This window comes from Panthera tigris, chromosome X (assembly GCF_018350195.1).
Source record: "Panthera tigris isolate Pti1 chromosome X, P.tigris_Pti1_mat1.1, whole genome shotgun sequence".
Lineage (NCBI taxonomy): Eukaryota > Metazoa > Chordata > Mammalia > Carnivora > Felidae > Panthera > Panthera tigris.
Window position 1 is genome coordinate 121,663,105 of NC_056677.1, and position 22,668 is coordinate 121,685,772.

At 45.3% G+C, this 22,668-nt stretch overlaps 1 protein-coding gene across 8 annotated transcripts in view; it reads left to right on the plus strand.

Moving 5' to 3' along the window:
* Positions 1–22,668, plus strand: part of AFF2 (AF4/FMR2 family member 2) — a 452,543-nt gene that overhangs the window by 313,405 nt on the left and 116,470 nt on the right. For 4 of the 8 annotated variants that reach the window (XM_042973735.1, XM_042973739.1, XM_042973736.1 and 1 more), the window contains 2 exons: positions 452–488; positions 779–830. In XM_042973735.1, the coding sequence (XP_042829669.1) occupies positions 452–488; positions 779–830 (89 nt within the window). The remainder of the gene's footprint in view (positions 1–451; positions 489–778; positions 831–22,668) is intronic. The other 4 variants (XM_042973737.1, XM_042973741.1, XM_042973738.1 and 1 more) reach the window with 1 other exon arrangement.

The following is a 22,668-nucleotide window of genomic DNA, read 5'->3' on the forward strand; positions in this document are numbered from 1 at the left end:
AGTGGTTACTATAAAAAGGAGGAACCGAGCACATCTATTAATTACGGTCTTGTTTACGCTTCTCCAAAAACCATGATCATTTGTTAGTTTGAACCAGGGCCCCTTTACTTCCTTAGAGACATCATTGCCTAGCTAAGTGAGAAATTAAACACTTGAATTTCACACATGTGGGTCATTTGTTCCCACGTTGTACACATTTCCAAATAGACAGCGGTCTTAACTTACAGTTCTGATGAAATGGCAGTTATGGTCATGTTGCAGCAGGTTCGACTAGCAAATGTTTATCCTTCGAATAGAGCTCTGCACAGAAGCCGGATTATTGGAATCGTTAACAGTGGCTCTCTTTGTGCAAACGTTAGTCAAGTCCTATCTTCGACGATGAAAGATACGCGTCCTGTTCGCTTTGTATCATTGTAACTAATATTTGTATTATGTGTGTTCTTCCTTATAGGAATCCCAACATCTGACCCCAGGATTCACCTTACAAAGTAGGTGTTTTCAAAAAGAATTCTTCTCAGTCCAAACGTTCATGGCCTCTCCCCCTCCCCCACTTTCTTCTCATTCCTACTTAATATCATAACATATGGATTAACAATAGCAAAAAGTCATACTGTGATGCATCCAGGCGGCTCCTTTATTTTATTCACGTGTTATTTGTGACGGGATGCCGTGAAAACATGTAACTGGAAGGGCTGCACGTGTGAAGACCAGTTGCATTGAGACTGATCGTTTGACAGTGGGAAACACGGCTGGTAATTGTGTGTGCCTTTCTTTTCAGAGTGGAGCGACCCGACCGGCAGAGCTTCTACAAAGTCAGTACCGCTCGAGTCGTAAGTACTTTGATTTCCAAAACAGGCTTCTTCGGGGGCATCTGGCAAGGGAACGGTGCCTCGGTGCTGGGCGAATCTTGTTCTCTGTCCTGCTCCTTGACAATAGGAACCTTGGCTCCTAATAATATGGAGTTCAGTTAGGGAGGAGAATGAGATTGCCCACAATAAGCGAGTCACAGTAAAACTGAACGAGATCACCGTTAGACTCTGTAATGATGTAAATACAGGCTGGACCGGTACCTGGAGTATGAAATCAACTATGATTCTTGACTGGTTGTTTGAACTTTGTGTAACTTCAGCTGCAGGCATCCTTAGACACGACATTCTGACACCCCGACTGGGGAGGGGAAAGGACACGTCTCGGCAACCATGTTTGCAGGTCTTCTGGGGACTGTACATTAAATGCAAACAAGGGCAGCCTGGAAGAGAGGGAATAAGAGATTACATGGCGCTGGGTTGAAGTTCAGAACGATTCACTCAGTGCCGTCTTCATTTCTTATTAATGTTAACTGAAGAAGGGGTATGGAGAAACCAATTTCCTCAGATTAACTGTTGTAGATTTTGTAATATCCATTTGTCCAAGAACGTATCAAGGGAGTATTTCTCTCACAACTTCTTTCATTCCTAATAATAGAAAATGAAAGTCGACTTTTCTATGTGAGTAATAGTCACCTTCTTGAAAATTTTTGAAATGAAATAATTTATGACATTCAAGTGGTCTAATGGCACACTTGAAGTGAATTGCTCACCTTTTGGAAGATCACAAAAAATCACATAAAACAACTGGGAATTACTCCCACATAGACCAAGGCTCTGTGAAAGTCAATGGCACGTCCACGTTCCTGGTTCCGTTTGATAGCAAAGCTCCCATCGCCAGTGCTCTTAGTTGGTTTTCTGGCCTGATTTGCACCTTCTAATCAAGGTTCAATTTCAGCAACCAAGAATTCTCATTTAAAGAAGTGACCAAAAATAAGAAAGGGGAGAAACAACTATAACCCTGAATTAAAGACTAAATTAGATGGAAACACAGAAATCAAAATCATTTTTGATATTGTTCATTTCAGTGTTTTCCATTCATCGCATTTTGACTTGCCCTTTCTCTTGTCATTCTAGTAAACAATAGATCTTATCCTCCTACCTTACCTTTCTCCCATTAAAATGTCAGTAAAATTCACACACACACGCATGGGCGTGCACGCCTGTGCGCACGCAAGCACTTAGGGAATCAACACAGGTTTCCAAACGTGAAAAAATTTAAAAAAATATTTTTTCCCACTGGAAAATGATCCTACTCCTAAAGCAAGAGTATTAGGCTCCTGCTGTGAAATACGCTGATTTCCATACAGACCATAAAAGTCAATATTTCAATAGTTTGTAACTAACAGAAATAAACTCGTCAATTGTGATTTATAGTTAGAGGCTGCATTTCCAGAAAACAGCACTTCATAGCACGGGGGTATACTGTGTAATTCAATAGGACTAAGGTTCTCTATGGGAAGCATGGGTAAAACTGAAAAGATACAGAGTCGATTTTCTGAACGAGCCACTCTCTTTTTGGCTGCTGGATCTAAAGACCGAGCATTGTCCTTCAGACTTTGGCTGGAATAAGTTCCCTTCTTTATGGTAGGGTATGGGTTTAACAAAGGGACAGATAGAGCGATGGTAATTATTTTTAATTGTTAGCTTCCAAACGGTCATCCACTTAGCCAGCACTATCACTCCCATATTTTACTACAGTGTGATTTTCAAGCCAGCTTCTAGGATTTTCCATCAGGCAGGGTAATCCTCCCGGCAACTAAGAACATTCTGTGTGTATGTAGACAGACTATGGGTAGCCCAAGTTTGGTGGGAGACAACGCCTCAGCTGGCCCTGCTGCAGGAGAGGCCCCTTCCCGAGGCCGGCGAATGTCCTGGACACGCAGTCACCACCTACTACAGTAAGACAGATGGGAGTCTTACAAGCCGAATCCCTCAATTACTGGAATACTTTATTAGTTTTCCTCATCTGGCCTTCTTTTCCCCAGCTGAAGAAATGTAGACCTTCCATTTGGGCCTGGATTATTTGTAAGAACTGCATGCACGGGCAGCAGGTTCGAGAACACTGATCCGAGTATGTGCGAATGCAACCTGGGAACCAGCCAGGCTCCGTCTGTGTTCTTGACTGCCGCTGCTCTCTCTGGGCCTGACCCCAGCGGTCTGACTGGCTTTTGGAGAGCTGGGTCTTTTCCTCGCCTGGTAGATCTAATCGACAGACAGCGCTTTTTATGGGATGTCCGTCCATGAGGTGATATCCTGCCCACTCTGGCTAGAACTCTCTCTGCCCATTGAGGCAAGAGCATTAGCCCTGAGTTTCCATCTCTGTTCATGGTAGTTAGAGTACCGGGGTGGGGGGAAGCACTGACCTAGGTATTCAGAGGATACGAGTGTAAATCATGGGGGTGCATGTATTTTTATTTCAAAATATACAGATAGAGTTCCTTAAGGGAAGTTAAGCAAAGTGATGAGCAATGCATATACGTGTAAAGGTACACACGCAAATATTTGGCAGAATTCAAATGTAAACAGTTATATTTTTTAAACAAGTTATACTCTTTAGTAACTAGATTTAACAACACAAAAATGACTTTACCTTTAGCCCTTAATGATCTCTGGAGGTGGGGCGCCTGGGTGGCTCAGTCGGTTGAGTGTCCGACTTCTGCTCAGGTCATGATCTCACAGTTCGTGAGTTCAAGCCCCGTGTCGGGCTCTGTGCTGACAGCTTGGAGACTGGAGCCTGCTTCGGATTCCGTGTCTCCCTCTCTCTCTGCCCCTAACCTACTCGCATTCTGTCTCCAGCTCTGTCAAAAATAAACAGACGTTAAAAACAAAAAAAAAATTAAAAAATAATCTCTGGAGGAAAGAAAAGCCAATTGTCTTTGTTTCCCTCCACGTCTGTGAGTGTTGGAACAGGCCTCACCCAAGGCTTCTAAAAGATCTATCTCCCAAGAGAGGGTGGGACATGGGCGTATGAGGGTCAAGTTGTATTTCATGGGGCTCTAGAGTTGTATATTTGTACAGTGGTACCATATGCATTCTGCCTCTGAAAGATCCATTTATTTCAATTATGAGATTCAGGGATTGGATGTATACACTGGACAGTATGTTACTTTCTAGTTTCTTCAAGAAGCCATTAAGGACTGATGGAGGAGAAAACTGAAAGCAAACCCAAAGAACTTGGGGTTTCTTTGTTGAGTTGGACTGCTTCTTCTAGTGTGTAACATCTTGTCAAGTCCTTGTCAGTACAGTGGCTTTACAAAGATACTTGACCTCGTTGATCTTTTATGAGCCATCCTACATGGGAACGTGTAAGATGTGTTCGGCTGCCCCGAGAAGCATTTTCAGACAGCATCCGGGAACTCCAGGGTATCCATCTTGTCAGTCCTTGACGTCAGGTAATTTTGTGAATGTAGTGCCTTTGTTATAGTTGGTTGTTAGCATCTGGACTCTGTCCAGTTGGAAACCATCCAGCCCCCCTTTTAATCAAGCAGCTCCTGTGTTTTAAGCCATGCTGTCTTGAATGCCTGGAGAGTTTCCATAAAAGCCCAATATGAAGGCAGATGTAGCCAAAGCGCTTTTCTTTCCTTGCCATAAAACCGCCTCTTTCACTTGTGTTAGCTACAGGTTTGAAAACCTCCCAGCCCTGGACCCAGAGACCTGAGGAAAGGCGTTGTGGACACAGGCTAGTTGTGGCCAGTCTCAGTTTACCTGTGGGCGATGGCCTTGTACGCCACATGAACAAATCCTTGAATGTAGCCCTAGTTGAGAGGAGGGGGAATTACACCGTCACAAGAATGGCAGAGGGTCTCGGGCAATAATCATTGTGCTGTTGAGTGTGCACACGAGGCCAGGGCCCAGGGCCCACGCCCACTGTTCTTACTCACATCACCTTACCGTGCTTGCCAGCCATCCTGGAGGGGCTCCGGATTCTTTCCGTTGTTTCGTTGAGAAAAGCAAAGCCAAAATACGGTCCCTCCTCGTGAAGTGTGCACAGTCCAGCGTGAAGACAAACTAACCGTGCACACTTACCTTGAACGGACACGTCGGCCGTGAGCGCACAGAGGGCCGAGTGAGTGACGCCGCTCCTTGGCAAGAGAGCCCGAACGCAGGCCTCTTCCTCCCACCACGCTGCCCTTCTTCGTGTACTCTCATGAGCTCAGGGATTTGGGACACCACATTGGGCATTTTGAAACTGGGAGACTTGTACGGCTGAAGTTAGTGGGAAGGAGTCCCACGATAAATTATAGCAAAACCTGGTCAAAATTGCTTGAACTAAAGCATTATTTCTTTCTTTAAATTTTTTTAACGTTTATTCATTTTTGAGAGACAGAGAGAGACCGACTGTGAGCAGGGGAGGGGCAGAGAAAGAGGGAGACACAGAATCCGACGCAGGCTCCAGGCTCTGAGCTGTCAGCACAGAGGCGATGTGGGGCTCAAACTCACGGGCAGGAGATCATGGCCTGAGCTGAAGTTAGACGCTTTACCGACTGAGCCTCCCAGGCACCCCAATAAAACATTATTTCTAAACTCTTCTTTTTGTGGTAGGAAGAGTTCGTTACCACAGAGAATAGAAAGATTATTATTATTAGAATGTTTTCCAGTTCATTATAACCACTAACAAGCATTATATTATTTCTTAGGTGACTTAAAAGTTTTTTAACCAAAGAAAGAAAGAAAGAAAGACCCTCACATTCACCACCCTGCCCATCCTAACTAAATTTTTCTCGTTGAAAATGTTTGTTTTGGGGCACCTGGGTGGTTCGGTCAGTTAGGCGTCCGACTCTTAGTTTTGGGTCAGGTCACGATCTCACTGTTTGTGGGTTCGAGCCCCACATCAGGGTGCTGATGGTGCAGGGCCTGCTTGGGATTCTCTCTCTGTCTCCCTCTCTCTCTTCTTCTTCCTCTCTTTCTCTCTCAAAATAAATACATAAACTTAAAAGAAAATGTTCGTTTTGAGAATGTGATTTGAGATTCGAGAATGGCCTGGGCTTACTGTGGAGCCTTAGTCCACATCGGTGGCAATTTCATATACTCTTTTATAAGTAGACGTTCGGTCTGCTTTCCGGATAAAGTTCTGGTAACAAAGTGCCTGTGTAATGAGGCAGGGGGAGAAAAGGGCTGTGATTTTCTTAATCAGATGAATTCTTACTCGGAGTATGTGATTGGGTACTTGGAATTGGGGGATGTTGATGATCAGTTTGTGGCTTACAGGAGCCCAACTGAACTCTCCTGATAAACAGGTAAACTCGATGAGCTCCACCGCCTCCCGCCATTCCGGGTTTCACATCGAGACGTATGCCAACTCTTGCTTTGAACCTGTCTTGTGTGCCCTGCATCTCGGGGCTTTTGCCAACTTTTCCTAAGGACTTAATATTTTTTTGGACGTCCTCCACCACATCAGGGACAGCCACCTGGGAGCAGAGAAAACCAAATTTGGCAGCCTGTTCAAGCTGTGAATTAAAGGTAATTCACAGTTTGAAATGAATCAGCATGAGGTCCTTAAGAAGAGTAATCAGACATCAAGAGGATTTTATTTTGAGGATCGTATATTGGCTAATGTGACAACAAGCAATATTGGCGTTTGGAGTGTTCGCGTGGAGAAGGGCCGAAGCTGCTGGTGCTTGACAGGCCCCAAGACTGCGAGGCAGGGCTCCTTCAGCGGGAGCTGTGGGTTTCTACTTGCCTGACAAAAGCTCAAAACACAGATTTTTGTGTGTTTTTTTTTTTTTTTTTTTTTTTTTGCTCAGGTGGCATAAATCTCGAAAGATCAGAGTTGATTTGTGTGTTGTATGTGTGCCCAAGATTCATCTGCTTCTGGTGGATTGTGAGAATCTGTCATTAGAGGCAAACCTCTCTCTCTCTTTCCCTCAGACAAAAGTCAAGTATCTCTTTTTTTCTACCTGGTTTGTAGCAATATTTATTCACTCATTGAAACTTTGGTTCCCTTTCAGCAAAAACGCATTAAGCCCCTAGTCCGTAAAGCTCCGGGCGGAGCTCTGTGGTACATTGAGGATGAATCACCACACACCCCTCCCTGAAGGAGCTCCCAGGTTAGCAAAGGTTAGAGTTACACTGATAACACCAGTTCCTCAGCCAACCCGTATCTACCCAGTGCCCACTATGTGCCGGGCGCTTGGTCCCTTTATAACGAGCCTGTGGCAGTCACCTCGTTATATTCCACAGAGGCAGAAACCAAAACTCAGAGGCATCGAGTGAGTTGCCCACGGAGCCAAAATAACAAAGCCAGAACCAGACAGACTTCAGAGCATGTGCCCTTAACCTCCACTAAAGCCATCTCATAGACACTTGGGAGATGGCCCTACTGATTTCCAGTCAGTTGTGATCTTGCCCAGGCATTAGGCCAACTGGACCGACCGCAGGTGCGTGCCACAATGGTCGCCGTCAGTTTGGTTTAGATCAGGGAGAGCATTCGATCTTAATACCGTCACTGAGTCGGGTCTCGCATGCACTGCCCACGTGGACGTGGACATTGCGTAGGCAAGTACAGGTCTGTCCTCAGCTTGGGTCCTGCAGCTCAATTGTGTCATCATGCCTGGAAGATGCTCCCTTCAGAGAGACAGACGGATCCGTGCCTCTGAGGGACTTACTAAGGTTGATTTCTGTGACCCGTGGTGGGAACAGCGTCTCTGTCCAGAAATCTCCATTTTCCCCTATTAAAGCAAAAAGAAGACAACTGATGTTTAGGTCCGTTTTCATGAGAGGTTCAGCCATCACCCTTCCTGCTCGCCAACGTGGTTGACAATTGAAACGTTGCTTTTATGTCCTTCATAGTGGAATAATTAAAAAAATATGTCTTCCCAGTGTGATCAACCAGTGGCTTATTTCCAAACTCCCCTTGATGTTTTCAACAGTAACTGGGAGGGAAGGAAGTAATGCTGAAAATAATCCCACCGTGATTGATTACCGTAAAGACTTTCGCACGATGCGTTAGCCTCACGGGAGTTTCACGTCAGTCCTGTTAGATAGCCACAGGTGAAAAGAAACCAGGCTGAGCTTGGGGAACACACTTGCCCGAAGTCTTCCAGCTAGAGATGGGGGAGCTGGGACTGGAAGCCAGAGTTCCCCATGCCCGTTAGAGCACGCTGCCTTGGGGGCACCTGGGTGGCTCAGTCGGTTAAGCGTCCGGCTTCGGCTCAGGTCACGATCTCGCAGTTTGTGGGTTCGAGCCCCACGTCGGGCTCTGTGCTGACAGCTCGGAGCCTGGAGCCTGCTTTGGATTCTGTGTCTCCTCCTCTCTCTGCTCATGCTCTGTCTCTCTCTGTCTCTCAATAATAAATAAACGTTAAAAAATAAAGAAAGAAAGGAAAAAAAAAGAACATGCTGCCTTGTCCCCAGACGGCTGCAGGGCTGGAGCGCATCACAAATCTTCCAGGTCCAGAAGGCAGAGCAGCACAGTACGTGAGCCCCTCGACCATTCCTAGAAATGGAAAAGAAACCCAACCAACCAGCACAGCTGAGACTGGAGTAGCTGAGAAGGAATGTCCACCCCGCTCGTAAACTATTTTCATTCTTCTCTCCCATCCTGTCAGGCGTCTCACAAACAGCCCTTCTGCTTTCCTGACACAGAATTGGTAGAATTGGTGGAATACTGTAGACGCGTGCCCAATTACAGCTGTAAAATCAGTTGAAAAATCTGACACATGCCTTTCTTGGTGGGTCATCCATCCACTTCAATAATGAGGACCCAAACAGGACAAGTTCTCCAAGCTCTTTGATTGACATCTCCAAATATGCTGCCAAGATGGGCACAGAGGGACAGAGGGACGTTATGCCTTGTAAGCCCAAGTGAACACAATGTCTTTTCTTGGCTACCCCCTGGGATCTTGGCACCCAGGACCCACCAGTGCAACCTTAATACACTGCCTTCGTTCAGGTTCCACGGTGCCTGAGAGAGCAGTGTGGGAGACAGGGAACCGGGGTGGGGGGTGGAAGGTAATGATTTGCCACCTGAAGTATTTCTAGACCTTCAAGAGGAAATCCACCCCCCCCCCAAAAGGCCCTAGTACTCATAATATCTAGAAGTTGTCTAGGATCTCTGGAAACTGAGAGAGTTTTTCTAGGTGTCTCCGAAATCAGTTTCATATATCATGTGGTACAGCGAGGAGGGAAGCATAGAACCCGCACAGGAACACTGCGCTTGGGTAACTCTAGCCCCCACTTCTAGGCACTTTACGTACACATGTCGTCACTGATGCCGCCACTGCCGTCATTGCCACTGCTCCCAGGCGTGTCCTCTGAAGGTTCTCACCCCAAACAGCCACGGCCACCCAGCCGCTGCTAGAGCTAATGCCGGGCACCGGGCCTTCCTGGTATCCCAAGGGACCCTGTGCCCTTTGTCTGCTCCCGCCATGCACCACCTTTCATCCTCCAGCCCCTGTGTAAGAGTAAACCGACCTTACGGAGAAGGAGATTTCCTCTTAGCAGGTGAATGGCTTGCGCAGGATCGTGGACCTAGTTAGTGAAAGAGCTAGAATTTCACTCTAGGATTCTTGGATTATGAGACTCAAACTTTCATTTCTTATAGTGTGCCTGCCATACCTGTATCACATTTCAGTTGAACAGTCATTAATGGCTTTGTTTCCATTTTTTTCAAGTTTATTTATATATTTTGGGAGAGAGAGAGAGAGAGAGCAAGTGAGCATGAGCAGGGGAAGGTCAGAGAGAGAGAGAGAGTGAGAGAGAGAGAATGCCAAGCAGGCTCTGTGCCGTTGGCACAGAACCCCAGGTGAGGCTTGAACTCGTGAACTGTGAGATCCTGACCTGAGTTAAAACCAAGAGTTGGATGTGTAATCAACTGAGCCACCCAGGCGCCCCTGCAATCATGTGTTACATTTGTTACATGTGGTCTCTTACTCAATCCTGGGAGCCGGGAGATGGGACGTTCAAATCCCGGTTGTCGCAATCGTTGCCACGTGACTTCATGACATCACTCGGTGCTTCCCTGAGCCTTTGCTTCATCAGATAGAAAACGAAGAGTCGCTATTCCTCAGATTCTGCAGTGAATTGTGCTGCTGTCAGATGAGCTCACGGAGCCGATTGTAGGCACTTATTTGCATGACTTCTGTCCCCACGTTAGGAGTCAGGCAAGTCGGGCTCGGGTGGCTTGAGCGAGGTGCCCAGGCTTCTACAACTCGTAGTGTTGCAAGGCTTAGTCCTAAGCTTCTCGAGTCCTAGTCGAGTGCTCTTTTTGCTAATATCCTCCATTACTTCTCAGAACTGTGGTATCGATGTGGTTTGAATCAAAGGATCGATTCCCAATGCTGGCAGAGAGCAGTTGACCTAAAATCAATCCCCATGTGTACCGCTCTTCCCCTGGTTAGATTAGCTATGCCCAGCACATTCCTGAATGTTTTACCACGTTGACAAGACTCGGTGCGTTTTCCCACCCACCTACTCGCACCCAAGGTACCATTTATTCAATTTAGTGATAGTTTGAGCGTTTGTAGAAAAATTTGCAAACTTTCCCCTCAAATCGCATACTCTTTATAACCTCACTGTCTTAGTGCATGCGATTTGGGGTTAGGTCGGCCCTTTATCTTCATGGTTTTTGGGGGGTGCTCTCTTCGGAGATTCGAGTGGACCTGAAAACTGTGATCTGCCTTGACCTTTACTCCTGGATTAAAATTTGGGGATGCTATCGTGGTCACCATGCCTTGAAGATTAGATCCTGCCAGTCACTAAGAAATCGTAAAAGTGCACCGTTGCTATGAACTTTGAGAAAACATTGCTTGCAATTGTCAGCGACAGCCTCTTCATTGAAATAATCTGCCTTTCCATCTGCTAGAAAGAGTTTGGGGGGGGCACCAAAAGATTCTGTCTTGGTGGATTCTTTTAACATAAAAGGTGGCCGTGGTTTGAAGCAAAGCTGTTTTTTGCATGAAATTGAAATGCACTTCAGGGTGGTGGGAAGCCAAGATGCACAAGAACGGCGTAGAGACACTTAGGAAAGATACTTCTGGGGGGGGGGGTCCTTCCCGGACAAACCTCAGGGGTCCTGGGGTCCAAGTGGCAGCCACTCCCAAACCACCGATGGCTGTGCCCAGGGCTCGGCGCAGTAGGGAAATGCAGGACAGCCACACGACAGACTTTCGGATCAAGAGGGCGAGTAGTCAGTGATTTGCCCTGTGGCATAAAGGGCATGAAATCATATTGATGCTCCCGAGCCGGGGAAATGAAACGAGCAATAGCGAGTGTCTCACTTCTGAAGAAAATGAGGGGCTGAGGCGTTTGAAATTTCAGGGATGTTCCATCCCTACGTGGTGAGCCTGGCTTTATAATCAGTTGCGGGCTATGTCTGTGGTTCCGTAACAGGAATTTTTTGGTTGTTTGACCAGGCTTTTAGAATTTCTTTGTTGACACGCTCGTAACAGGGTTTCGATGTGTGTTTCCTACACGATGCGTAGAAAACATCTCTTGAACTCTCTGGAAGGAGCAGTTTCAGACAGAAGCGACGCTCTCATTCCGGGCAAGTCGGCAGACTCTTTCCCACACGACAGATATCCAACACGAAACCTGTCGTGTGGGAAAGAGTCTGTCAGACAGTGTCAGGTAGCTGGGAGTGAGAGATGTGGAGGAACAGAAGACACATTCGATCATGATCCCTCCTCCAAACCCCAGGAATGTCCAGGAAAGCCCGACCAGCAGACTTTCCACTCGTGAGGACTGTCGAACCCCAGGTAGCACCTTTAACATAATAGATTCGAGCTGCTTGAGGAGAGGGGTGGTGTGGATTCGCCTGCCTTTCCTCGGCAGCTGGTTCCAAGGCCTGCTCCACGGTGGGTAGCCAGCCCACGTCATCGGGTGAATGGTAGATACAAAGACCCAGAAAGCAGGAAGGATCCAGAAGGTGTCAATTACTACAAACATCTTGATATATTTTATTCTTCCGTTCCTCAATCCACGCATGGAAAGCAGTATAGTGCTGAGCTGGAAATGGACAGGCTCTGGAGCCAGGTCGCCTGGGTTCGAATCCCACCTCCACCATTGTTTACTCATGTGATCTGGGGCAAGTTGCTCAACCTCTCTGTGACTCAGTTTTCCCCATCTGTAAAACGGGGATAGTAATAGCAGCTACGTCGCAGGACTAAGCGGCTGAAGTGCTGATCGCAGCGTTTGGTACATCGGAAGTTCTCTGTACACGTTAATGGTTGTGATTCATTATGCTCACGCTTAGTACCGTCATCACTACCGAGTGCTCTGAGCTTTGCACTCGATTCTCTGAATTGTACCAGAGGTTCCCAGTTGGGGCACCACCTCTCCAGAACTAGCAAACCTGGACGACGTCGAACCTTTCCTCTGTTGACCCACATACCCCAGCCCCTGGGGATAAAAACGGCAAATGGCTGAAGTGTCTTGTGTGCACACACTTTCGGTGCTAGGCACATTCTTTCCCTCCTCAGAGCTCATCACAGCATCTTATCACAGCCACAGCTGTACTTTGAATTCTGTGGTTATTTTTAAAAATAAAAGCTTCACTTATTAAGTGCCGGGCACTGTGCCGAGTGTTGATATCCACTAGCTAATTGAATCGTCACACTGCAGTGGTTCGTGTCTTGGAACCCAGGTCCGGCCGGCTCCGATAAGAGATCCCTGAACCCTGGCCTTCCTACCTACCCATGGAATTACTCATCCCAGAATCCATCTGAACTCGATTGTTTGGGGAAATGACAGTACCTCCTCAGACATAGCGGAGAGGACAACAGAGGACCAGAGCCTGATCGAAGATGTGCTCCGCCCCGCCCCCATTCCCAGGACAGCCTCTCACCTTTTGTAAAATCGCCACTGGGCTTATTTCCTGAGTCTTAGTCGTGGACCACTTGGTTCACTTGTACATGAATAACTACTCCTGAAATATCATAACAAGCATGTTGGCAGTGTTCTAATCAGATAGAACAGAATCCTTTTCTGAGTTCCTTTTTTTTTTTTTCCTGTATGCGTGCATAAGGGGATTCGTCTGAATAAGAAAACATATGAATAAAATTTCATGGGCTAGCCCCCGCCATTCTGTGAAATAAACACTCTATTCCCTTGCCTGGGCAAATCATTCCTGATGCTTCTGTTTCCTTGGTCTAAAAAGACATTTCAGACTCTGCCTTTAATTATGATCAGGCTTGACTATGAATCCCTTGAGAAATAAGCTTGTTTTTGCTGGGAGGGAAGGTAAAATAACATTTAAATAGGTTTTAAAAATAAGAAAGAAATCTCAGAAGACACACTATTGTGGAACATACTGTATATCAAAATATATAAGCGCGTAGTTGTAACAGTGACTTAGTAAACACATTGCTGAGTGAACTATGAAAAATAATCCACTGCGGTGCTATTTCCTTTACTCCTAAGCACTGAGTTAAGAGAACATTGCCATAAAGTAGATATGCACTGTTTAAAAATATTTGTGTGTGGTTTTTTTTTGAATATCTCTTTCGGACCCAGTAGACTAATCTTTTTTCTTCCCTTGCTAGGAAAAGCACACTGTAAGGAATTTAGTTAAGTGGTATATTAAGTGGCAGTCTAAAACAGTCTTGGAAGATAGTATTTCTGAGCAAAGAAACGTCTTAGCACTTTGATTCCATATGTGACGTAAATCAACTCTTAAACAGAATCAAAAGTGGTCCGGTAATTTATGTAATTTAGAAGTTGCCACCCATTGTATTTGCTACTGGCACCTTTATTATTATTATGAGAGCTTGAATCTGTGAGTAAAATAAATGTATCGGTGCAAGTAAATGAATTTCTATGTTCTGGAAAGTGATCTTTCCCTGGACAGCACGAACCATCCTGGTTAAGCGACCGACCACCTCTGTGGAAGAACAACCCTCCCAAAGACCATTCTTGGCATAACGTTTTATGTTAAACTCACAGAAGCCCTGTTCCAAGATTCCAGAATAATACGAGCATTCCCAAGCATATGTCCTGCCATTGCTCTTGCTAAAACTTTTACCTCTAAACTGTAAAGTAACTTGACTTTTAAAATCATGCCACAATTCAGGCCTGTTGTCTTTTAGTTCCGTGTAGAAAAAAAAAAAAGTTTGATTAGATATGATGAGACAGTTAATGATGCACATCAGAGCACATCAAGCCATTTCTGGTTTAAAGCCATTACATAATTTCCCACGTTTGAAGCTATGGCACAAAACTCTTTTCTTTTTTTCTTTAGGTTTGTTTATTTTGAGAGAGAGAAAAAAGAGACAGCACGAGTCGGGGAGGGGCACAGAGAGAGAGGCGAGGGGAGAGAGAGAGAGAATCCCAAGCGGGCTCCGGGCTGTCAGCGCAGAGCCCATGAGGGGCTCGAACTCACGAACTGTGAGATCACGACCGGAGCCAAGATCAAGAGTCCCACGCTTAAGTGACTGAGCCCCCCCGGGCACCCCAAAACTCTTTTCTTAGTTGAATTCGAATAAGGGTTCCAAAGAACTGTTTCTCGTAAATGGCAATTCAACAGTTCCTTCCTTTCAAACGAAGGCAGAGGACAAGGCAGGCAAGTCGCGACAGTGTGTGCAATGAAACCAAGAGGCTGCACGCCCACACACCCGCTCCACTGTGGTGTCGTTTGGCTGCCTGACGCTTATCACTGAATGATTATAACTCACCATTTTACGTGGGAGAGGGAAAAAAAAGACATATAGAGATGTTTTCCCACTCGAAGCGAACCTGTCACAAAAATCCTAGCATATATTTCCAAACAGATAAAAAGGTAATTTTTCACCCTTAAAAAGAAGCCTTCACTTTGAAAATGATTCACTGCAGGTTTCCTCTAAATAGGAAGCTCATCTCATGCATTTACAATATGGTTTGATTTTCAAAACATCAATTTACAGGCACTTTCCAGACACAAATCTATTGTGCAAAATGAGGCTTACTTGTGTGGCATCCAACAGTAAAACTATTTCTTAAAAAATCGGGGTCCGTGGTTTATAGAGTTTGCTCATCATTAATATTAATTATTTCTAGTCCAGCAGCTTTCGCTAACCCAAGTAGAGACGGAGATGCCACAGGCTGCCTCAGAGGTAGTTCCATAATGCTCATTCATAATTAGCGAAATGCCGTATTTCAGCAGCAGTCAATCAAACATGGCCTTGTTCTTGTTCTCACGGGAACCTAATCCTCGAGTCCCTTCTTTCCCCTTCAGTTTGCCTGGTTCACGGGCACAGTCCATGAGCCGAACATCTAACGGGAAATGGGTGAGAAAATTAGGGCCGTTTTCCCGACGAACGTTTGAGACGGAATGTGACCCTCGGCGTGTGCAGAATACTCACAGCCACCGGGAAGTGGGCACATCAGTCACTGGAGATGTGGCCGAGCGTCTCTCGGGACACGAAATCTCTACAGGACCTCGGCAGCCCACGTGAAAGGCTCACCTGGCGTCATCGTTTGGAACAGAGTCAGATGCCACTGAAAAGGGAGGCAGGGCTGAGCTTTGCAGCATCGTAGGAGGTCTGTGCGCCCCGGAGCTGTAAGCATGTCTCTGATACAGAAGACACGCCTCCCCACGTTCCCGGGATTTTTTTTTCTTCTTTTATCAATAAGGTGCTGGATGGGGTGGCTTTTTAAAATGTGTTCTGTCTTTGTTGGAGGGAGGGTCAGACCACGCAGGAGCATTTACAGCAATATAGAGATAGGCATTAGATGGCTTCTCTATTCTCCTAAGATGCCACCTTTGGGAAACTCCCCTCACTCTGCATGAAGATAAACAGCCCCGGGGGCGCCTGCGTGGCTCAGTCGGTTAAGCAGCCTGCTTGGGCTCAGGTTAGAATCTCACGGTTCGTGAGTTCGAGCCCCGCGTCAGGCTCTATGCTGACAGCTCAGAGCCCGGAGCCTGCTTCAGATTCTGTGTCTCCCCCTCTCTCTCTGTCCCTCCCCTACTCGGGCTCTGTCTCTCTCTCAAAAATAAATAAACATTAAAAAATATTAAAGAAAAAGAAAAGAAACAGCCCCTGAAATAAATGCAAGCATTTAAAACCCTCATCCAATAAATAACTTGGCCAAACACAGTTTTGAACTTCCATATGGAATTGAGCTTGAACAGCTTTGCCAAAGGTTTTTCAGAACCGACTCTACAGGGTTAATCCCAGGTCTTTTATTTGTAGAGCACTGGTTTCAGACTTTTTTTTTTCAAATGTAATTGTCTCAGATAATTTACAAGAATACATTGAGCTTCTCAACTGTAAAACAAAACGGTCCATTACCGCACTCGGGGTGAGCACCAGGCAGGTTGGCCAGAACGTCATGAATGTGGCACTGGGTGGTTATTTCAAGGATTTTAGTATATTGAGCCTCATCTTCTAATTGAAAATCAGGCTTTTACTGGGCTGTTTACAATAATTCCTTATTAGTGACAAACAACTTTCTTTGGGAGTTCTGGCTGTATGGCCTTAAACTTATGCCCAGTCAAATGGTGTGGATATTTAAGGCAAATCAATTCAGAGGGAAAGAAAGTAACCTCACTTTTCTGTCAATTATGTGGATGTGCAGGGCAAAATTATTTTACATAGATAAAATATCTAGCTTCACCTTCACTCAGTTCTTTACCATAAAATATCACTGTGGAATGGTAATTGCTACTCAGGAAAAAAAAAAAGTCTTTTATGATCAGATATATTTGGGCACCAGTGGGTTAAAAAAAAAAAACTAACAAGTCTTTTCATTGTAGAAATCCTTTGAGCCTTTAATATGCTAATGTTCACTGTGTTTCTACAGGAGGGGTATAGAATATGAAGTGTTTCCCAAACTGACTTGGCCATAGAATTTTTTTTCCCCAGGATACCTACCAGCGTTGTGTGGACCAACTTGGGCCATGCACATGTAGATAACTTAGTCATGACGGAGCCGTCCCCCAAGAGGGAGACTCTTCTTCATTAGCCACCTGGAGTGGAGATGCTCCGTATTTGTTTATCTTGCCATTCTCTCTTCGCCTTTCCTCTGGTGGCCCCGCCAGATCAGAAAGTACGTTCCCCGTGTAATGTCCCTTTTAGGCAGCTTAGTGAAATTACAATTTGCATTCAAAAATCACGGAGGCTTGATTTTTGCATCGGTAACATAGAAGGTGTTCTGAAACCTCACCAACTCTCACTAGGAAGATTTCCTCTGGAGGAGCCTTTTGTCTGTTTTTATTTCTTATTTTTTTTCCCCGGACCACCTGCAATTTTAAGTTTGTCTCCTGAGTGGTTGACTCCAATCCCCCGATCATCTTCCCTCACTGTGGGGAGAAAAGCTGGCTGAATAGAGAAAGAATCACCGAACATTCTTGGCAGATAATTTGCTGCCATGTTTTATAAAACCAGGGACTGGATGTGCTTAAGAGCTTTTTATTAGATATTGCCGAGAGAGATAATAGTCCTATTATCCTGGTGACTTTTGAGACCATTCTGAATGCTGGCATTATTGAAAATGCGGTAATGAAGTCAACTCTCAAATCTAAGCATGTGGATTGTCCCCTTCAAACTGTGTGCGGGAATGTGTTTTTGGAATGCGAACTTGCATGACGTTAGATTGAGGGGGGAAAAGAACACAATTAAGAAGATAGTTTTTCTCCTTCATTTTGGGAGGGAAGTTCCATCACACACCATCCAGAGACTAAAGGGAAGAATCTCCCATTTTGCACTGGTTTTCTGTGTATTACTTGGCTCTATCAGTACCAGTAATCCAGAGCTGATGTAATCCCTCCTAAACAGCCAAATCATAGTTTCAAAGAAGCCAAGAACGTGTCTTTTATTTCAGCACTTTCTTGATTACGTATCTCCTATTACGAGGAGCATTCACTCTGCAGTTCAGCTGTTATAAACTCATACACTGGAATTTTTGGTCTTCTGATCTACACGCTTAAAACAAAGAGGTTTCCGGGCACACAGTACGCCATTTAATTATCATTTGAATGACTTCACTGACTGAAACGTTAGTTTTGAACATGTTTTACAACAATGGCTATAACGTACAGGCCATTTAGAATTTTCATCGTGTCTTACCTCATTCACATGATCTGAGGTGTTGATAGTATTGATGGGCAGCAGAGAGGAGTTCTGACTGGCCGCTTTCACCAATTACATATTGTTACTTGTATTTAGTCCTGGCGTCTACTCAGTATCAGTAACATGCGTCTCCTAAAATTTGTAGAGACTGGGATCGTTCAGCGATAGTATTTGGAATATATCATAACAGCTATCTTATAAGATAGAGGAACTCAAATACTGAAATGTTTATTTCTGGGATTAACATCAGGTTCTTCTTTGCATTATCTTGGTCACCTGGACTTGGAAGTGGCTGAGATTTCGTGTTTGCAAAATCCGGTCGATTGATTGCCTTATTCGCTGAGGTTGGAGATCTCAGACTGCAACATCATCCAGGCTGTGTAGCAAGTCACTTTCGTGGAGGGCATTTTTTAAAGGCACACCAGTATCCCTCCAGTTTACCTTCATGGTTATTCTTTGAGGAAGCACGTAGAGTGGATCCAGAAACCCAGCTTATCTTGGAAGTTGTAAAGTCATCCTACTAAAGGGATGCTTCTTACTGTGAGTTGAGCCTACTCTTGCTGTCCTTGTAGCTTTTTGTTTGTTTGTTTGTTTCTGTTTGGTTGGGTTTTTTTTGTCCACGGGGAGAAAGGGGGTGGGGTGGGAATGATCCTGGAAACCCAGGTGGCAATGTGAGAAAGAATGTCTATTTTCATCTACAAAGAGAAGTAGAAACGAAGCTCTTAGAAGTCAGAAGGCTCTAATGTTTGCCGTCAGATGAAGTTCGGCCAGCAAATCGGCCCCAGGTGGACCTGGCCTTGGGGTGGAAGGATCCTTGTTTCGCATTTCTCTCACTGCAGCTGAGTTCTGATGAAAGCCAAGAGAGCAACAAATCGAAAAGTATGGAACAAGGGCTTAGAGATTCGCTGATGCTGCACTGTGTGTCCTTTGTTAAGGTCCAGTGCCCTCTGAGCACGTCTTCATCATTTGGTGCATGTCCAATGAGAGATATTTAACTCAAAGAGAAGCAGGCAGACTACTGATTGAAGTTGACTCTGCCAGTTGGCCTACCTTGAAAGCTCAGAGTGGATTGGCTTCAGATGGGTGACTTACGCAGTTTTTCAAAAGGATGTCCAACTTCAACTGGTTGGGGATCCAACTCAGTGACTTCAAATCAGCCAGAAAGGGTTTGGGAAGGCTTCTCTGCAACTGCTGATTTAGCAATCGAGAGTCAGGAGTCTTGTCGATGGTGTGGTTAATACAGACGGCGAGCGTTGTGTCTGGGGAAGAGACTGTTGCAATTCGTGATGAAGCCCGGTGGTTTGACTTTCCCCCGGATTCCACAGAAACAATAGTCTGAATGTTTTCCTTTTTCACAAACATGCATTCCAGTGTCCTAGAAACAGGTATAGACTCATGCAGATTAATTTGGCATAGTACGGCAAATTGCTGCCGCGAGATACATTTTAGAGTTACTTCCTTAGCTCGGGCTAATGGCTAGAATCAAATAAAACATAAAAGTAGGTTTACATAGATGGTTTTATAAATCAGATGAAGCTTTGTGTTACCTACCTTTGGAACTGGATGCATTTTTTTTTTTTGCAAGCAATGTAAGGGTTGTTCATGTAATACTTTCATTATTTCCAGCAAGAGAGAAACAAAATAGAAACAAGTCCATTGAATTTGGCCACCATTAACTACCATTAACTGTAATTTTTCCTGACAAGCTCTCTCTCATCTGATGATGAGTGAAACATTGGGAAAAGTCGCCTGAAAAATTGCATAAATGTTAATGAAATATGCCCTCGTATTTTAAGTGTGCCCAGTTCAGACATTTCAAATGGAACCATTTATAATGTGTTAGCAGCCAGAACTCCATCTTGTTTTAAATAAATTTATTTTTCTACTTCTCGTGAGGCTCTACCTCACTGTGGGAAGACTCCTGACATTTCACTGCACCGGGCGGGTCACAAATGGAATAACGTGAAATAACATTATTAGGGAACTGAAGAAAATGATATAGCAATAATGCGTCTTGTAGTAAAATTTGATAGTTCTCTAAAGATCAATGAATGTGTTTGTTTACTTTGAAGTGAAAGGACAAAGGCTTCCTAATGGAATCCAGAGAAACACCCGAATGAAAGGAATCTTTGCCAGATGAAATGCGCTGCTTTCCCAGTCTGCAGTGAATTCAGAAAATGTAGCACGCACTTTGCAGTAGGAAGAAATAGCCTAGGTACTGTCTGTGATGCCATGTCATTCATTATTGAGCTACCCTGGAATGCAATGGAAGTCCTCTCGTGGCCACACAGAATAAAACAAGCTGCAAGTCGCAAGGGTCTTGTCCCGTCCCAAACATTGATGGAAAGGGCACTCTATAAAAGGAGAAAGAAACAGCGGGGCCACCTTCATTTGCATCACCAAACGCTAATGATGGAGGCGCTTTTATGGACACACTGTGTACACAGAATAGGTTCAATTAAAAAGAAGCTATTTTACACTGGCCTTTACCCCACCAGGATTTGAAAGAAAGAAAGAAAGAAAGAAAGAAAGAAAGAAGAAAGAAAGAAAGAAAGAAAGAAAGAAAGAAAGAAAGAAAGAAAGAAAGAAAGAAGACACCACAAAGACCATTTATCTAGGTAACAATACGTTACTTTAAAACAAATGAGACAGAGCATGGGTCTCTCCCATGGTTTTTCTCTTTGCCGCTTCTCATCGGGACCAGTCTGCATCTTAGACTTCCCGAAGGCATATCTTTGTCAAAATCAGGTAAATGTGAATGACGCTTGGGGTATGCCGGAATGGAATGGCTGATCCTCCTACTAAGAACAGGATTCAGAACTTATGAGTTTAAAATCAAGCTGCATTAGCAGGGACCGAACATGAATTGCCGTCTGATATTCCTGGCCTTGAAAAAAATGAGTTGGGGGTTTGAGTTCAATGCCTATGGACAGATGTTCCACAGACAAAAAACGAGGCTCTTAATTGGCACTAATTAGCACCCTTGTTGGCAGGGAGGGATTGACAAGGTTATTTCTATGGCACCCTCCCCCCGCCGCCGGCTCCCAGAGCTGTTCTTTCCAGGACAAGGGGAGGGCAATGTAGGTAAACTCCTGCTCTTAGCCTTCAAGGATTATTTGTGTCCCCAAACAAAGAGAGGCTTCACGTTTCTAAGCTGTCAACTTAGTGAGATTCTTTGCCGAGGATATACATTGGCTTTTATTTTTAATTAAATAAAGTGTAATTAGTAGGAAACAATCAATACGGTAGAGTGACAGGCACTTTTTTTGTTGGTGTGTTTGTCCCTGCTTAAAGAAGCAGAAGCAAAAAGAAAAGAAACAAAGAAGAAGAAAAAGGAAGAACAAGCAGCTGTATCAAAGGATGAAAAAAACAATCACGGCACATTGTAGATGTTCAAACTCTCATGGAGCATAGCGATGTGTGTTTTGTACCAGCACGGATCCCCGCAACGTGCCGTGCGGTACATGGTTTCCCTGCGCTGCTTCTAGTCCCTGCCATCTGTAAAATGGGAAGAGCCACCCGCCTTGTGAGAGGGCTCGAGAGTTGCCAGAACGAGGGAGGGTGGAAAGTGAGCGTGTGATGAAGGAGCCTGTGGCTGCATTCTGATAAATCTTAAGCAAAGCTATGTGGAAATAGGCTTTAAGTTTCTGCAAATGCTCCTCACTTCATAATTGCAAGCTTGGGAATTATGCAAAAGTAGTTATTTTTGCATTTATTCAATTTAGTGCTAATAAGGAACTCAAAGAATGGATTAAAGCCATTTTTAGTAGCACGACAGATTCTCTTATGCTGTAGCATGATGGTGTACATTTCTGAAGAGCTAGAGAGGGTGGCGAATCTAGATTAAGCCCTTATTTTCTCCCAGGGAGACTAAGGGATTAGATCTCCCCAACAAAACGGACCCAAGAGTAAGACTCACAGGTGTGAGAAATCATACATGGGGCCGGGGCGGCCACATTCAGGTGGCTTAGAAGCGGAGCCCGATCTGGGTATTTCCCGAGAATGCACTTTAAAGAAGAGAAACCTTCCAAGGAAGTGAAGAGAATGGGACGGGGCAGGGAGAGACAGCCAAGCAAGCTGGTGGTCTGGACTGGAGCCCGGCTTGAGCCCGATCTCACAGGGAGTCCTTTTGTCTCTTATCAGTCAGTCGTTGGATAGGGGCTTCCTATCCAAGAGCAAGGTGGCTCTGTTTCTGCCAGGGGCCGCCCTCTGGGTGACAGGGACGTGGCGAGGCCCTCCAAGCCAGGGCCCGGGGCTGGGAGAGCCAGGTAGCTCGCTCCCAAGGCGGGGCCTTCCGGTTACCCGGCAGCTTTCCGAAGAGCGAGATTTTATTTATCCCTAAATAGCCTTTAATAGGTGGTGCCGGAATGCGAGGAGCATTGTCTTTGGTGTGAACAGTCTCATTTGAAGTACAAAAAGGCGACACCCACGTGAATTTGGGTTCTTAGTTGTTGATATGCTCTAGAAACCTGGGAATTGTTCTGCAAACGAGCTCTGCTCTCTCCTACCTGCCCATCCTTCCGGGGGCGTCATGTGGCATGCTTCCTGCGGCAGTGCCACCAAGCCCTGTCTCGGGATTGCCCACAAACATGGGTGAGGCCTTTCAGAGCACCGGAGCATCCCAGCGAGAAGTCACTGCGCGTGCGCTAGAAATGCCCCCATCCGAAGGGCGAAGCTCCTCTGATTTCCCAGCCACATTCTAGCGCAAAGGGCCCGCATGCCTCTTGGCTTTCACTAGCCCTGTGTCCCCTCGAGGTTTCTTGTCCCTGAGTGCACACGTACATGCCCTCAGCTCCCTGTTCCCGCTTTCTCACTGA